Raw genomic sequence first — 16,635 nt, 5'->3', positions numbered from 1 at the left:
TAGCAAGTCCGTATGCAAGGCTGCTCACAACTCAACAAATCAGGTTTCTCTGTCAGAAATAAACATTGCGATCAACCCCGTAAGAATAGTGATACACACAGATCTCGGGCGTTCTCACACTATTAGATCACAAACTCTCTTTTTTGTCAAAGTTGTTAATGTGCTGCTGCTGCTGCATCGAGGCACGTACGCAAACACGATGCGCGTGATCATCGTCATATGGGGCCTATCAAAGTCATACAACAGAGGATGGGGCAAAAAAAAGAAGGAAAAAGAAACCAAAAGGGCTCGCTACATGTATCTCCTCCTCCCAACAAAATGGTAATTACACACATTTGTTCAGGAGTACAGCACATAGCAGTAATAAAAGATGATGGACATGCATATAGCGTACATTATTCGCCATCGTCTATGTGAATAACAACGTCCCTCCCTTTGTCTAATTCACATTACACATGTCCTTAAGTTCCCAGCTGATGAAAGGAATCCATGGTCATTGAGAAAAGAAGAGGGAAAAAATGAAACATGGCAGACACGCATAGCACCATACATACATGCATTTTGAAGCATGCGGCGCCTCGTATTAGGTCATCCAGCCCAGCTTTTAGTATGACATAGCTTCTTACTAATATGGCTAGTAAACTGCTACTGACAATACTATAGTATCTTTCTTGCCCAAGCAAACATGCAATGGAATAATGTACAAGCTTTAAGAGATCCGACAGTGCATTTATACTTTAACATGCTATATAATTAAGAAACTAATAATTAAAATTTCTAGTAAAAACCGACTTTCATTGTCATCGCTACCAGGTACTGGAAAGACACACAGCGACTTGAAAACCAGAACAATACTTTGATATTTCTCTTTTTGACCCTTATTTTGTGTGTGTGCGTTTTTTCTATAGTTTAGATGACGACGCCTGCTGCTTGCTCTCTTGGGTCAACTTCTTTAGAAGCGCCTTTTGATTGGCAGAGGGAACCGCATTTTCCTCTGCAAGGATTTCTGCTAACCGAAGCACACGCGTGCTCACTATTGTAGATAACAGTTTAGCTTCGATTCTTGATTTTCATTTTGATAAACAAAAATATGTAATTAGCTACCTGTAGCACTGTCTCTTCGGTTCTTGCCTTCCATTCGGAAGCGACCAATATGTTCAACAAGATCCCAAAGTGGGCCTTGTGGGACAAGGATGCCATCCTTGCGTTCGGGAACGTATGCTTCTGTCAAAAAAATCTCAGACCAAGACTTGGGGGTATTATGGCGGGCAAGCAGCATGATGCCTTGCTCTTGGTATCTCGTAAATGCTGTATTAAGCGTCTCCTTATTAACTGCCTCCAAATAACTCTGGAAGTATATAGAAGGGCAAAAAGTTTATTAATTCGGTTTGTCCCCCTTGTAACACTCTGACGCATACAAGTTATGCAACTTACGAGGTCGCCCTGGTAATACAATGTTTTGCCAAGCGCTTGTGCTCTGTTTGCAAAAAGCTTCATCTCTGCTTTGGCTGATCCGCTGTTGGGGCTGTACGCACGACGTGATTGTACTAGGGAGAATAGACTCACTGCAGCCAACCAATACGATTCAACAAATGGCCAGATCAAGAAGCATAGGAAATCTGTCCAAAGAAGGAAAGGAGAGGAGCAAAGGGATCAGCATGCATCATCCAAAGGAGGAGGAGTGGTGCAAGATAAGCAAGAAAACTTACCATAGTTCTCGCGGCCCCATTCTCTTTCGGCATCGGATAAACCAACCCAACCGTCATCGCTTACTTCAATGACATGATTATCTGCTAACCAACGCACGGTTCTGCGCATGTTGTTCTCAGCACCTCCTGGTTTATAGATCATGTCTAGTTTCAACAGGCTAGACAAGAACGAAATTTCCTCTAGTAGGTCGGTGTATCGCATACGCTGGTCAACTTTGCTTCCACCAAGCTTCACTACTGTGTAAAGCGCGACGCAGACAATAGCTAAAAGCAGATAAATATATCCTTACATTAATAAAGGTACATTTCACGAAACATGACAGCAATCTTACCTTCTTCGACAAACATATGGATGACTTGATTACGATAGTAAGAGAGTTCAAAGGGGTTGATACCATAAAACGTAGGTTCTAGCAAGTCCTTGCCCTTTTGTTCGCCTATCAAGTCTTTGTGAATCTGGACAGTTCTAGTGCATCCCAAAAAAATAACATTTAGAATTTTTCCGTGCAGACACATACACAGAAAGCGAATGGTTCTTTCCTTCACTATACCTGTCAACAACAACACCTGTGGACATTCCGTGGAATTCGGCGACCTGCCCGCCCTTGGCGTTGATCACCTTGATCAGCCAATCCACGCGTCGAACAAGTTCACTCCGACCAACGCCACGACCACGAAGGGTTAAAAGTACGGTGCCAAGCAACGCTGATGGCATCACAACAGCGACGGAATTCTGTGCATGAACAGCACAAGTGTTACTTACTACAATCAACTACTGTCAACCTTTTTAAGACATATAGAAACAACTTACGATATCTGACAGAATGCTACACATAATATACACACATAATTTCAGCTCGTTGTAGTTACTGTGTTTTTGGTTCAGTATCTGCAATCTGCAACTTACCGGTATCCCAGTGATTTCAAAAGGACAGATTTTTGAGTTGTTTGTGTCAGATCCATAGGTCTAAAATGTAAAGAAAAATAAAGCCGGTCAGCAGTCTATACGCATGATGTACATGATCTTTATAAAATCCGTTGCCACATTGATACTTACCCACGAAGTTTAATCTGTTCTTCTAACCAGTTTCTTAATGAAAACGGCTTTCCAAGGCGGACTAGATGGGAAGAGGATGGAAATTACCGTTGTTAGTTTAAGATACGAATCCATTTGATCATTAGCTATATTATAAAGACTCACCATCGACGCGTCCCCATTTAAGTTGCAATACACGCGTGTTCGTGATGAGGCCCCTATATCAAAACATACTTTTAGAGGCAAGATCGCATGATATAAACTTGTTTACTGTATATTGCTTACCATAAGCTTTCCTTTTCCTTTGGATTACCGAGCAATTCGTTCGCATAGCTGTTTCAGTATGCATAAAAAATATTATGCGTGTGCGCGCATATGTCTCTTTTAATCAGCCCCATCTTTTCCCATATTACTGACAAGTATTTTATACTATCATGTAACTTACGAATATGTTTCAATTATCTTATCATAGCCCAATGACATGGGTACGATATGACAGTCCGAAAAGCGGTCATCCACAATTGCATCCAGGATGATCTTAATAACACCCAGTTTGGGAGTGAGCAATTTACCTATGATATTAAGTTTTTCATGTCAGTATGATACAATCCATAAACGCGCATCTCTTGTCTATTTCCATTCTTTTTTTTACCAACTAATAGATGATAGCTTACCTAATCTGGATCGCGTTCCTTCCACGAAACACTCAAAATTCACTATATAGTAATTACTCGGTTGATGAGGATCTTCGGTAACGGTGGCCAAAAAAGAGTAAAGATTCTCCATTACTAATCATCAAACGAATACGTACTTCCTTCCGACAAAAGCGTGGTAATATACTCCTCCATGATCGTCTTGTACAGTGGATTACCACCCCACTCTCGCTTAATAAAGAACGCGCCACAAGATTTCAACAATCGACCCACAAGGGGCAGATCCAAATTCTCGCCCGCGACAATATGAGGAATCTGAAGACCTGTTCAAAACAGCAGTGTCATATATGTGTGGTCGTTTCTTTTAGCAACATGAAAAATGGATGGGGTTCGATCCATATGTCGGAGCTGGGAGTTGCCGTGCGCGAATTGCTTACCTAGTCGGAAGAAGATGTACGACACAACGAGGTAGTCAATATGTGATTTGTGAGACGGTACTAAGATCAACGATTGCTTCTTCTGCTGGGCCATCAAGGCCACGCGCTTCAGCTGAACATTTATAAGCAACACCACGGTTAGATAAAACGCTCCCGTTATTTCCACAATTTTTTTCCTGTTGTGATTTTTTTACCTCGACCCATTGGCTTTCTTTGATATGTACGCCCTGGTGGTACAACCTCACCAGCACATTGTTAAGCGCAAATGCAAAGAATCTGTAGCATTTGGCCGATTTGTCTTTGAGTAAATTATGTCAAGGCCCTTTCCTTTTTACACTTCTATGTGTAGTATCCTTTTTTGGTGAAATGTGCATGTACCTAACTGCGCGGATATCATCCATTGTGGAGATGCATTTCTCAGCGATCCCTTTAGCCACAGCCTCTAATTCTTTTTGTGAACGCTTTCGCTGCTTCATGATCCGCTTGGCGCGTTCTTCTTCGGTCATGTTTTTCTTTTGGACAGCAACAAGTTCTTGGGCCTGACGATCAGCTAATTCTTGGATCACCTGCTCCACTATTTGAAGGAACATAGGTCGAGTTTACCATTACATCCATTATTTAACAAAAGAGAGAGAGAGTTAGCTCAAGGAAATAGTAGATAAGTAATACCTTTGCGACTATTGAGAACCAATGACTTCATTCGATCCGAAAAACCGGGATAGAAAATCTTGTTTCCAATGTATTGTTGATAGCCGCGCCATCCCTATCAAAGCATGTACCCATTTAAGTAAAGAGTTGATCCTCGCCTCCACATATACACTCAGTTCCTGAAGCAAATAATCGAGAAAAAGTTACCGTGCCCTGATAATGCAACCCAATATTCAGCATGAAAGCCACAGGATCTTCTCTCATACGTCGAGGTTCTTTCTCTCTATATAGTATTTAGCCCCACATGTGAGGATTGTATGAGTTCTCTTACTTGCAGTTATACGAGGCGTAAAGAGGAGGTGAATAGGGGTAAAAAAAATCAAAAACATGGTTGTTGCCCAGCAGCGAGAGGAAACAGTAGGAAGCAGACGAGGATTGGGGTGGTGGCAACAAAATACTTGCGTCAAATTACGATGTTCATGTTCCGGATCATCAAAATCAAGGGACAGATTAGGAACGTTCGAAGGCGACGATCCACTCTTATGATAGTCTTCCATGAGAGCCCGAAGTCGTTCTTCGGTTTTACTGTTGTTCATATCTTTCTTGCAGACACTTTGAGTAAGCGCCGTGGGGAAAAGAAACGAGGTAAAAAGAAAAAAAGCGGATACCGCAAATTGACAGCAGTCCTTTTAAATACAATAACGATTAAATTGGTGTGGGGATCATGCACGTGATCCTTTCTAACCTTCGGGAGCTTAACCCCATCGAAAAATGTCCATACTGTACATCTTCAAATCCACATAAGCCGAATGTTCCAACGGCAGAGGTGCCCTGCCCATACCCAAATACACACATACAAGGAAACCAAACCCCCCCCAGCAACGATCAGCATGACAATAACAACAGATAATTCTCATATACTGTGCATTTCGCACTCTCACGATACACATCGCTTTTTATACAAGTATATATTGTGGTTGTCGAAATACAAGCATCCCTAACGCGAAAAAGTACACTTAAGCCGAGGCAGCGGGCTTGGTCTGCTTGACAGCCTGGGTACCTATTAATTAGATAATATATACGCACATCAGCTTCTTGTTTTTATTTTCTTTCGTGTTAATTCTCACTAGGAAAAAAAAAGTAAAAAGAACTCACCCTCGCGGAAACCGTTAAGGAAACGACGGTGGACGAGCTTCAAGTGGCTCATGCGGCCAGTACCAGTGGTCTTTCTGCGCTTAGCCTTCTCGGACCAGTTGACTAATTTTTAAAAGTTTGAAGTGATTGTGCATCATAAAGATGTGTTACATAAGTAATAATGCAAAAAGCAAAGCCCTAAGGGAGTTTCTAATAATTGCTGACAATAACTTACACTTGCGGATTTTGGCAGAGGGGTAGCCACAGCTAGCGCAAGTCTTCTTTTGCTTGTGGAAAGAACGATTGCCGCAGCGACGGCACAAAGTGTGCGTCTTCGTCTGGCGTTTACCGAACGAGGTGGTACCCTTGGACTAAAATGGTTCGTGGAAATGTTCGTATATACGGATTCGAAAATCAGTTTCAATTGCAAATGTGGACAAGCGTTGAAATAGGGCCATATCCGCTGACGGTGTGGTATGTAGTTGACGCATCCATCTATTCATCCATCCATCCATCCATTTGATTTTCTCTTTATATTGCCATCATCGTCATCGTCATCCTCTGTCCCTTCCCCCTTCCTTCTTCTCCAGGATACGTACCATCTTTCAGTACTGAGGGAAAAGACCGTTCCTATGTTCGCCGCCGATTCACCTTCAAGTGCCACTCGCCCGCCAGCAATCCGAGGCGGTGTTTCAAATATTCCATAGCAACCACCTGCATGTTGCCATGGTAATCAAATTTATTGAGTTTTTTGCCCCTGGAAACGAATATATGGTACTTACTTTACATATAGCTGTAAACGTGTTCTTATAATGAATGCTCAGCAGCATGCTTCCTTTTTTGACTATTAGTAATACTCTTCCTCTCTTTGTACTGTATCTGAAATAACCAATAATTCCCTGTTGCAAGGAAAGAAGGGGTTAAAGAAAGTGTGTGTCTGGTGACATCCTTTATGGTGGACACACACACGGGTCGGAAAAGCTGCCGCACTTAGCAAACATCGCGCTTTTTTTATGGGTCACACAAAGAACTTTTGGGCTTTTTTCTTCCTTGCGTCTTCTCTCTCTTTCTCTTTTACTCGTTCTTCGCTCTCTCAACTGTTTTAAGCAACTTCTCTCCTCCCCCACCTTTTAATTCTCTTTCAACAACAACAAAGCATACGCCTTTTTTTTTCTTTGCAAATGGCACAAATTGGAAAACTACGGAATCATTCCGGCCTTCGTCTTAACTTGGGCGATTCAAGACCAACAACACCATGCAGTTTAGACGATGAAGGAAGTTTAGCTGCGGCCGTAGGCGCCGGTGCTCCTTCACTTAAACCGTCGACCTCAACCGACAGCAGCAGCAACTGGCGAGAGGACCTCGCCCGTATCGTCAGCCAGAACCGTTCACAGAACCACTTGGTGCCTAACAACGATGTCCCGGACGAACTAAAGCCCGAGGATTTTGAAAACATCCAAAAGCTCGGCGAAGGTGCTGCAGGCGTTGTCTGGAAAGTTCGCTACAAGCCCACGGGTTTGGTCATGGCCAAAAAGGTAGTAATTAGTGATAATCACGGTAGTGAGTGAAAAAAATGAGTGATGATCAAATGTTTGCTCATCACAAAAAGTGGTTTTGGTATTGTAGACGATTACCGTTGAAGCGGAACCACAGCTGCAACGTCAAATTCTGCGAGAACTATCATTTCTCAAAACATGCGAATCGCCACATATTGTTTCGTTTTACGGTGCGTTCTTAGACGACGGTGATACGACGATCGCGATCTGTATGGAGTATTGTGATGGCGGCAGCTTTGAGGATATCTACAAACGTGCACGCGAAATGGAGGGTGTGATTGGCGAAACGGTGCTTGCCCGGCTTGCAGAATCGGTAAGATGAAAAACTTTCCAACTTTATTCATTTTTCATGTGTTATGATCTCGTGAGACACACACACATCCGCGGAAGATTCAACAGCATCAACAAAGACAAACAGCAACATAATCGCGTCGTCCTTTATTACTCACGATATTGAATATGTATATGTAAAATCATAGGTCTGCAAAGGTCTTATTTATTTGCATTCAAAAAATGTAATTCATAGAGGTAAACATCAGTGCTATAAAAAGGCAAAGTGGGGAGGATATACATATGAGCGTCTCTCTAATGCATAATGTCGAAATTTGAAAGACATCAAGCCGTCGAACATTTTAATGACAAGAAATGGAGAAATTAAACTATGCGACTTGGGTGTTTCAGGTGAATTGATCAACTCGATGGCCGAGACATTTACTGGAACCCAGTATTACATGGCGGTATGCGTTTTTCTTCTTTTAATATACTATTTTTCCCATTCCACCATTTTTATTAATGCGTAGTAACTCGTGCGTGTTTTTAGCCCGAACGTATCAAAGGAGCAACTTACTCGGTCCAATCCGATATCTGGTCCCTCGGATTAACGATTATAGAAGTTGCCCAAAACCATCCAGCCTTGCCACCACCTGGCCAACCTCATCTCTCTGTGTTTGAGCTACTGGACTTTATCGTAAGCCAACCTCTTCCAAACTTGGGTGACGATAGATCTGCCGAGTGTCGCGATTTCATTTCAAAATGGCAAGTGTCAAAAAAAACACAGAAATATATTAAATGATATAACTGAGTCTAATCTGTATAAATGAAATGAAATATTTATAATTTAGTTTGATCAAGGACCCTCTTGAAAGACCGGGACCTGAAGCAGTGTTAGAACATCCGTTTATCAAGGAACGTGCAGACCCTTCACAAGACCTGGCATCATGGCTCAAGGAAGTATGGAGTTGGCAGTAGATCTGATTATTTCTGAGAGGAGAAACAATCATATATACTACATATATCCCAAAGTATAAACATATACACAACTTATTGGCAGGTCTCCCCAGTAACCCGCTTTAACCCACAAACAAAAAATATCTGCTATATAACAAATGGCATCCTCACCACATAAACACACATGCTCGCAAGCAAACACACACACACACACACATATATACACCAATTTATACAGAAAAGAAAAAATCCAACACTGACTATCCACAACACACATACACACAACCCATGTTTTTATACCCGCATCCCGTTTTATATTGTTGTCCATTCCTTTGTTGACTGTTTTTTTGAAAGTTAATATTCCCCATATCATATCCTGTAGAAATGAACATATTACAGGTTAACCCTTTCTTTCTATTATACATGTTATTTTTTGCATGATGCATGATGGTTGTTAATGGCTTGATAAATGAAGGTAGATGTCTCGAAAGATTGTTCATATGTTTTTTTCCCGTTTTATTGTATTATCTAATGATATGTTTGGATATCAGATCCTATTATGCTCAGCCCATGTGTTGTTTCAAAATTCCTTTAGTCCTTACCGCTTTCATCGTCACCGTCTGGTGGTGCTGGGTTTAGCAAGTATGATTGTTTGCCCAAGGCCATCATAGATGACGGTTGTGAGGCTGATCTTGCTGCGGATGGATTTTCTACTGTAAATTCGAGGACTTAACAATGAGAATACATGGATCCCTTGTATGCACACTAGTAAAAATAAATATGGAATGATATTGTACCAGTAATGTCGCTGTCTTTAGAAGTATTATTGTTGCTGTATTCTTCAGGATTTGACGTTGGAGTGTCGCGAAAACTAGGTCGGGATGGTGACCGGTCATCTATACTTTGGAAAGGGCTGACACATATAGACGGCAGTCGCTCGCCTCTATTTCGTTGTGCTAAGTGGATAGGTGACATGCTGCTATTTCTGCTGGAATACCCTTCCAGATGATTCCATTGCGGCTGTGATAGTCGGCGTATTGAAGCAGCTCGTCCGCGCAAGTTGTTCAGCTGTGCCTGGAATTCCCCTGCATCTATACATTACATATACATCAGCATTAAAGATATCGATCTGTATCTAGATAGCTCAACTTGATGGAGCGACTAATAACCTACCTCCATCTGTACAGCGCAAAAAACATCACCATGTGTTTTATTAATTAGATCTTTGTAGCAGCAAACATTTCCATTTTCGAAAACGTGAAAACGGCAGTAACTTACCACTAACATTGGGGCCTATAAGCGCTAGTGCCTGAATGATTTCTTCCATATACTGCATTAAATGATACACGATATGAGTTAAAAAGAACCTTATCCATTTCATACCGATGCACTGCTTATATACTAAAGTGTTTGTGCATTCACATTGGTATATAGATGAAGGGAAAGAAAAGGGAAACCTACTTCTTGCTGCTTTAGTACAACAGAACGTAAGAAGGACACTTCATCAAAAAGAGTCTCGAATCCAGTGTTCATGCGAGTCACCCGATCCACAAGGTTTGCATAATTCTGATGCAGCATCTCCGATCGCTGCACATCGCTTTCAGTGACGGAAAGAGGTGCTGTTGCCCTTAAGGAACGGACGCTTTTACGTTTAATGTTGCGTAAGTCTTCCACTGCACCACGCTGAAAATGAGGATGTCGAAATTCCCATATCTGATTTTCGTTCCGCAAGTTGGAATGAATCATATCATTGACCTTATTAAAGCCATACACTTTTGTGCATCGACAGGGAGGGAAGAAGAGGGAAAGGGTTTGGGAAATGAGAGAGAAAAGAAATGAGTTGTATGTTTAGTAACATGTACTGGAAATAGAGAAATCTTATCCACTTTAACATCCCGCACACCATCGCGCTTAATAAACGCGAGACTACCCATGATATTGTGGTGTTTGCTTACTGTTCAGTTGTCTAACAAAGCTTTGCCAATTGCTATGTTTGAAATAACGAGGGAGTACATTTTTCGAGAACGCCGTTGGGTTGAAGACTCGAAACACGTCGCCGTTTTCTGACCATGTTATGAGATCTTGAATCTCAGAATCCTCTACCATGCTTTGATTCGTAAACAATTCTGAACAACTTTAGTTTTGTTCCTGGCAACCAGTCCGTCCCCCTTCGATACACACACACCCAAATATAGAGGGCTTACTTGTATAATTTGCTTACGAATGCTGCGTGCGTTTTTGTTATTGGTACGGTCGTAAGCGATTGTCCGTCCATTACTGATTCAAACGGTTGTAGGTGGGACGATCGACTACTACGAAGGTTTTGCGTCCTTTGGTGTTAGTCAGCATGTTGTTAGGTTACCTTTCTCCTCTTCTCTCCCTCCTCTCTCATCCTTGTATTCCTCTCTATCTTTTTCTATCTACATGCTCTCCCTTTCCTATTCATGGTTTCTTACTCTTGGAAAAACGCTTCGTCGCCACTATTTCCATCTATGCTTGCGCTGCCACCTTCACTGTCCTTGCTAGACCTTCTACTATTGAATACATCCATCTTTTTCTGGCATAACTTGGATGGATAAGATCAATGATTGTGCTTTATATAATTTCCCGATTTTTCTATAGAAAAAAGAAATAAAGTGGGTTAATATTTTTTATCCTGCTAGTGAATACACACGCGTACGTTCACCACGATAATAACCGTAATAATTGTATACGAAGAAGATATTGTGAAGACGTACCGCGAAAGATGATTAAACGCTATTAATATCGGAAGTTTTCGACGTGAAGACAAAGGTATCGTACTAAAACAAAATTTTGATGGTAGGTTGAATGTAGTAGTGTAGGAGACGGTGTTGACGGGTGCTGATATGATTAACGTGGTCTGTGTGATAAACGTAAAGAAGTCAAAAGTAACGGAACGAAGGATTCGAAGACGGTAGAAACAGCGGAGTATGTGCGTAAAACGTTTGGTTAAAATTATAGCAAGGTGCAATGTATGATGTCAAGCAATGACAACTCGCGATCGTCAAAAACGAACCGAGCTGGCTTGGGTTAAGGCGGTGAGGGGGGAGTGCTGGCAAGAGGTAAGTTACAAAAAAAAGGGCAAAGTGGGATCAGAGTCGGGTGACATCACCCAGGACCAATGGAGTGGGATTGAGATCTTGTTTGGGAACACTATGCCTTTCCTGTACCGCCGACCCACGTTCTTGGGTATTGACCCATTTCTTCTTTTTTGTTCTAAAAGAATTCTTTTGATTTTTCTCACTTTTTGACGTACGGAAACACCAACAACGATCCACTACATCGTTTAGAATCCTACTAGTAGTGCTAGATAGGCCAAAAGGTATACAAAAGGGAAAGGGGTTGCCTACTGTTTCTTTCGCCATAGCAAGTCCTTTGTTTTTTTTGTTTGTCAAGTGTGCAATTTCGCAGATGGCGGGGATTTCATAATATTTGGGCCCAACCCCGTATGCATACTGTATGCTTTACACACGTTCGCTTCGATTGTGAAAGCAACCAACCTCGCTTATGCCCACTCAAGGGTAGGGTATAGGATGCCAAGGAGAGTTTTTCTACCACTTGACGCACATAGGCGTTGGGAGTACTAACAAATTTGTATCCGACATCGCGAGGGTTGACTGGCAGGTAAGGACTGCGTACAGGTTTTACGTCAGATAAGGCTCCAAATTGGAAGACAGGTTGTAGGTGGAATTGAACGACAGGCACAGCACTGTTGGAGCCGGTACTGGTGCGATTAAGCCGTCTGTATAAGGTTTGGGGTTTTTCAACCGGAGACCGGTTTTGCTTATTGTTGCTGTTGCTACGACGACGATACGGTATCGAAACCCGGGATGCCTAACACCTGGTCATTTTCCCAAGCTTGAATCGATCATGTTCCGTATGTATTTCTGGAGAAACATCATAATGATGAGAGTATTTATTACTTTCTGCCTTGTATATTACTATGGCTACTGTTTCTTGTGGATAATAATAGAGACATAAGCTTTGTAACAGATAAACAGACCACATCCTAAAGATGGTTTATCAGACCCCAATATATAAAACCTAAAATGAAGATTGCTTCCAGAGCGACAGCACCGTGATAATTATCAGCATCATATTCCCATGTTGGTTGATTTCTTTAGCGTCATATATCAGCGAATCCATTTGCGATTACTTCATAGTCAAAATCATAAAGGCCAGTTTTCCGTTAAAACAAAGCATTGAAAATACATTAACCTTGATAGAATTTTGCTAATGGAGGACCACATCAAACCATTTAATTCTTTTTGATTCACCATTGCTCTTCGTTACTTGATGTCATCAAACCTTATAAGCGAATTAATATGCATCAAGCAGCATTGACTATCACGTCTCCGTCATATAGAAAGCATGAAACATTTGCTTTATGCAGATGCATGTTGTTGTCGATGTACGGAGGGTTTAGTTCACCAATCCTGCAATTGCTGTCGTGGATTTAGTATAAAATGGTACACCCTTTCATCCCGGTCCATGATGGCTACTTATATTCCTGTATCGTGTTTGCAAGTGGCCTTGGTTTGCTGTTATTGCACGACCGAAGCACAATCATCCTCTGTGCGACGAAGAAACATGTGTTGATGAGCTCTGTGCTTTATAATTCAACTCATCGCCAAAAGTGATTATATGAATTGGTAAAAGTAGTACAGTACAGTAATATAAATACATAGGATAGCAGAAGTACCGCATTGTATGTTGTTTTTCTCTGTAATGTGACACTTATGAGCACGTAGTAGTATATGTTTCTCATCGTCCAATTCTATTTGGCCTCTTTTCCCAAAGACGTCGTCACCGCATCAGATGGAGAATGCACTGGCTACCCTCCTATCTGCCCATCCCTCATGTACACGGCTTCGGTATCACACAAACAAATTTAGACAACGAGCTACATACTATCGACCATATCATGGACAATTTACCACGTTCCAATATAGTTTTGTCTCGCGGAAAAGGGATAAGGATCTGACTGGCATTACTTCGCGTGCTGCGTGAAATCAACCACTCGGACACTGACTATGACACGAATGAACTGACATCCGAGAAAGCGCTAGGCCTGGGCAATCGGGACATTATCATCATTTCCACATCCGTCACAACTACACTCATGGGCTAGGCAGCTCTTCTCTTTCACACTCTCACAATTTCACATCTCTTTTCTTTTCTTTTCTTATTTTTATTTTAATTCGTCGCCTCTCCTCACCAGACATCTTAACCCGCCATGACTTTTACGTCTCTAGAAGAGGTTTTCTTTAGTGAAAGCACCACCTCTCCTATTATGTATTTTTTTCTCCATCACTGCACCGCAAGGAAGCTCCAAGAATGCTACAAGCGTACCCTCACTAGCCTTCCAATAAATATAAACTTTAATCTAGTCCTTATTGTCTGCTTACACTACTAGAAGCCAAATAGAGAAACATAGATTAGAAGCCGGTATCAAAATCATCCTTGTTCAGTTTGTCCTTGATTCTTTTGCAGTCTTGTATAAAATTTTCATAAAGACCTTTGAATAACGCTTTGTATGCCATGCTAGGAATTTTAAGCTCTAATGTATAATTCTTTAAGTTGATGACAACAGAGCATATGATTGATCATTTGTAACATTTCTGCCTCTGTTATTATGCCACGGGAAGCATGCATTAGTATTCTTTTATATTACATATAGTCTATGCTGCAGAATAAAGTTACACATTGTTGAAACTGTCACAATACAGCCGGTGGTATTATCCTACTTTTAGTAAGACATACGGAATCAGAAGACTAATGCTTAATCAGGTGAAGGCTAATTGTATGGATTGGAAGTGATGAAGAATAGAACCATATATACATCTGCGACTACATATCTTTCCTGCTGCTATGCCTTACCTGTATCATGGCAAAAGAGTTTCAAGGTAGTATAGCTCATATATGTATGGTAAATGGGTGGCTACACCCGAATACAAGAAAAACTTGAGTGAGCCAATGTTCTTTCAATAACCAAATTAAATTGTTTGCTAATCAAGATATTTGTTAACTTTATTCTAAATGCATATGCTTAAGCTCTTGTTTGCTCTGATACTCAACAGATCTCAATAGTATGTACATCTTAGCTGCTACATAGCGGTATTTTGCAACAGTGTGAAAGGAGGTACATACCCTTTCCAGTTATTCGTCTGCTGACATCGCGTCGTCATCAGGAAAATTGATAATCTCCTGCATTGACTCATTTTCCGTATGATCCTCGAGACATAAAGGGCCGGGTTCAAATGGACCACGCAGGAGATGTGGCCGGGCGTCTTGTAATTCGGGAAGTTGAAGGGATGAAGATGAAGCGGCTGCTGATGATGGCGATCTTGCTGACGTGGTGGGTGCTCTGGTGGCATCATCACGGTTAGTGTAATAAGAATCCCTTTGCTGCAATATTGACGACAATCGTCTAGTTCGAGCGATCGAGCGGGGAGTGGCTTCAGGGGGTATAAACTCTATACAAAAATCCATTGATTCAGGTGTACGACGATAAGCCGGAGATAGCTGTATATCGCTGGTCGACGAGCAAGCAGCAAACGGTCCATTGTCAGCAAGCAAAAGTGGTGACGATGATGACCATTCATCCTTGATGGCAGAGGGTAAGATAGCTGAAGGCGGCTGAAGAACAGATTCCTTGAAGCTGTTATGGATAGAAGCAAAACCGTCGTCAGCAGAGCTGTTTGTGGGATTATAAGAACCGGATGACATGCTCTTTCAGAATGGAGAGAAAAGTGAAAGCTGAAAGAAGAGGATTAATACTTTCTAATGGATAGTACAAGCTGCCTCTTTTGACCAGAAAAAGAACGAACGCGCATCATCCCATGACTCCTCGTTTGCTTTTCGGCATCCGATGATCACTGGATTCGGTGATGTCTAAATCAAATCACCCCTTGTCACGATCATTCCACATGGCTAATAGTACTTCAAAACTAACCGTTATTAGCGAATGTAGATATAGAGGAACCCGAGTCGATCGCTCTTCTTGGTGAATGAAACTGTCAATTTGACGGGCTCAGTGCCGCTGGTATAGATTTAACGAAGAGAAAAGTTCTTCCTTTTATGTGTAGAGATTGGAGAGTGCAGGCCATCAACTGAGCTTTTTTGCGCTGCATGTAATAACTTATTATGGTGCGTTCGCCTTATAACCGTCAATTTTTTACCTCTGCTTTACACTCTTATTATAACGTCCCCAAAAAGCAATTATACAGTCCAACGTGCTTCAAAATACGTTTTTTAACTCGTTTGCTTTCGTTATTGAAGAATAAAAAAATTATTATGTTTGTAAAAAAAATATTTATGGGAAGCCAAAAGTTACCGGTTTTTCCCAATTTAGCTGGGCCGGCAGAAGTTTGAAACAACTCACGTACCTGAAACAAGAATGAGTAAACAACTCCTATACGTATATATAGTCGTCTATCGCCTACGTCCTACATACACGTCTTTTCTTTTAACCTTTCATCTAAAGATGCCGCCATTAAGACGAAAGCAGAAGGCCATCCAAAGAAGGACGTGTGCGCCTGACGGAAGAATTACTGCCCAGTTTCAGGTTATACGCCGTTTTTTCTATTGCTATTCCTATACATTTTTATGTTTCACCATATATATGTATCTTTGTTCTTTGAAGTACATTTTATAAGATTTGGTGCTTAAGAATCAAATTGAAACAAAATAAATTTTTGACGGTTATAATGCGAACGCACCATTAGTATACCACATATGTTTGAAGCAATGAAACCCTGCTAGTTATATATAAAGGAAATTCTTTTGGTTAGATTAGATTTTTAAAGCCATCAAATGAATGATACAAGAGGAGCTTTTTGAAAGGGACGACGTGAAAAGTCATTGAATTCATCATACAGGGTTCTTCCATACACACATTCTTTTCTCCAAGCATCCTCCGTAAATGCCTGGTTTTCTTTTGTTTGTATCGCCGTCAAATTTTGCGGAGAGAAGGAACATCAAACCTCTGTAAGCTGCATGACATCGGGGATTACATAAGCTGATTAGGTAACTCTGTGGGGCTTGAAAATTACAAAGGGTTTCTCCATATTTTACCAAACCTGACTCTTTTGCTCTTACCAATACGATCAGCTGGATTTTAGAAGAGGCTGGACTATCTGCATGTGGCGGAGAAAAGAGATCAAGTTGTGGCGCCAGGATGACTCTTTTTGCCGTCGATAAGCGATTCACGCC

At 41.3% G+C, this 16,635-nt stretch overlaps 5 protein-coding genes across 5 annotated transcripts; 1 reads left to right on the top strand and 4 right to left on the bottom strand.

Moving 5' to 3' along the window:
* Nucleotides 1–597: 597 nt before the first annotated feature.
* BDB00DRAFT_809875 (putative acyltransferase) lies at nt 598–5,144 on the bottom strand. Its single transcript, XM_053122517.1, has 20 exons — nt 4,946–5,144; nt 4,691–4,766; nt 4,505–4,598; nt 4,214–4,409; nt 4,030–4,111; nt 3,836–3,947; nt 3,557–3,721; nt 3,420–3,461; nt 3,191–3,317; nt 3,031–3,078; nt 2,911–2,963; nt 2,767–2,827; nt 2,617–2,676; nt 2,521–2,536; nt 2,261–2,442; nt 2,042–2,175; nt 1,710–1,973; nt 1,435–1,619; nt 1,105–1,348; nt 598–1,033 (listed from the first exon to the last, which is right to left on the bottom strand). Exons 1-20 carry the CDS (start codon nt 5,077–5,079, stop codon nt 903–905), a joined length of 2,406 nt encoding a protein of 801 aa, XP_052982566.1. The 5' UTR covers nt 5,080–5,144; the 3' UTR covers nt 598–902.
* Nucleotides 5,145–5,446: 302 nt separating this feature from the next.
* BDB00DRAFT_141985 (60S ribosomal protein L37) lies at nt 5,447–6,542 on the bottom strand. The gene is made up of 5 exons (XM_053116227.1): nt 6,400–6,542; nt 6,217–6,331; nt 5,853–5,988; nt 5,639–5,740; nt 5,447–5,543 (listed from the first exon to the last, which is right to left on the bottom strand). The coding sequence occupies exons 2-5, from the start codon at nt 6,217–6,219 to the stop codon at nt 5,500–5,502; spliced, it is 285 nt and encodes a 94-aa protein (XP_052982565.1). The 5' UTR covers nt 6,220–6,331; nt 6,400–6,542; the 3' UTR covers nt 5,447–5,499.
* A 256-nt stretch (nt 6,543–6,798) lies between these two features.
* BDB00DRAFT_758761 (kinase-like domain-containing protein) lies at nt 6,799–8,421 on the top strand (the record flags this gene model as incomplete). The annotated part of the gene is made up of 6 exons (XM_053119084.1): nt 6,799–7,155; nt 7,244–7,486; nt 7,653–7,701; nt 7,786–7,910; nt 7,994–8,214; nt 8,295–8,421. The coding sequence occupies 6 exons, from the start codon at nt 6,799–6,801 to the stop codon at nt 8,419–8,421; spliced, it is 1,122 nt and encodes a 373-aa protein (XP_052982564.1).
* A 1,049-nt stretch (nt 8,422–9,470) lies between these two features.
* On the bottom strand, nt 9,471–10,626 carry BDB00DRAFT_141947 (HSF-type DNA-binding-domain-containing protein). Its single transcript, XM_053116226.1, has 4 exons — nt 10,356–10,626; nt 9,862–10,172; nt 9,574–9,730; nt 9,471–9,491 (listed from the first exon to the last, which is right to left on the bottom strand). The coding sequence occupies exons 1-3, from the start codon at nt 10,504–10,506 to the stop codon at nt 9,614–9,616; spliced, it is 579 nt and encodes a 192-aa protein (XP_052982563.1). The 5' UTR covers nt 10,507–10,626; the 3' UTR covers nt 9,471–9,491; nt 9,574–9,613.
* Nucleotides 10,627–14,449: 3,823 nt separating this feature from the next.
* BDB00DRAFT_809846 (uncharacterized protein) lies at nt 14,450–15,186 on the bottom strand. The gene has a single exon (XM_053122516.1). It carries the CDS (start codon nt 15,148–15,150, stop codon nt 14,581–14,583), a length of 570 nt encoding a protein of 189 aa, XP_052982562.1. The 5' UTR covers nt 15,151–15,186; the 3' UTR covers nt 14,450–14,580.
* Nucleotides 15,187–16,635: the final 1,449 nt, after the last annotated feature.

This window comes from Zychaea mexicana (genome assembly GCF_025766255.1).
Source record: "Zychaea mexicana strain RSA 1403 chromosome Unknown BDB00scaffold_15, whole genome shotgun sequence".
Lineage (NCBI taxonomy): Eukaryota > Fungi > Mucoromycota > Mucoromycetes > Mucorales > Lichtheimiaceae > Zychaea > Zychaea mexicana.
This window is presented reverse-complemented; position numbering and strand designations above follow the sequence as displayed.

What these genes read in the sequence shown, in the direction of transcription:
- BDB00DRAFT_809846 (XM_053122516.1), bottom strand. Translation starts at nt 15,150, where the DNA reads ATGTCATCCGGTTCTTATAATCCCACAAACAGCTCTGCTGACGACGGT.
- BDB00DRAFT_141947 (XM_053116226.1), bottom strand. Translation starts at nt 10,506, where the DNA reads ATGGTAGAGGATTCTGAGATTCAAGATCTCATAACATGGTCAGAAAAC. An exon ending in CTTTGTTAGACAACTGAACA is followed by an intron (nt 10,173 to 10,355) that starts GTAAGCAAACAC and finishes GATGCACAAAAG; the next exon opens with TGTATGGCTTTAATAAGGTC. An exon ending in TTGTACTAAAGCAGCAAGAA is followed by an intron (nt 9,731 to 9,861) that starts GTAGGTTTCCCT and finishes CATTTAATGCAG; the next exon opens with TATATGGAAGAAATCATTCA.
- BDB00DRAFT_141985 (XM_053116227.1), bottom strand. An exon ending in CTCTGCCAAAATCCGCAAGT is followed by an intron (nt 5,741 to 5,852) that starts GTAAGTTATTGT and finishes TTTAAAAATTAG; the next exon opens with TCAACTGGTCCGAGAAGGCT. An exon ending in CCTTAACGGTTTCCGCGAGG is followed by an intron (nt 5,544 to 5,638) that starts GTGAGTTCTTTT and finishes TCTAATTAATAG; the next exon opens with GTACCCAGGCTGTCAAGCAG.
- BDB00DRAFT_809875 (XM_053122517.1), bottom strand. Translation starts at nt 5,079, where the DNA reads ATGAACAACAGTAAAACCGAAGAACGACTTCGGGCTCTCATGGAAGAC. An exon ending in TAAATGGGGACGCGTCGATG is followed by an intron (nt 2,828 to 2,910) that starts GTGAGTCTTTAT and finishes CTTCCCATCTAG; the next exon opens with TCCGCCTTGGAAAGCCGTTT. An exon ending in CCATATGTTTGTCGAAGAAG is followed by an intron (nt 1,974 to 2,041) that starts GTAAGATTGCTG and finishes ATCTGCTTTTAG; the next exon opens with CTATTGTCTGCGTCGCGCTT.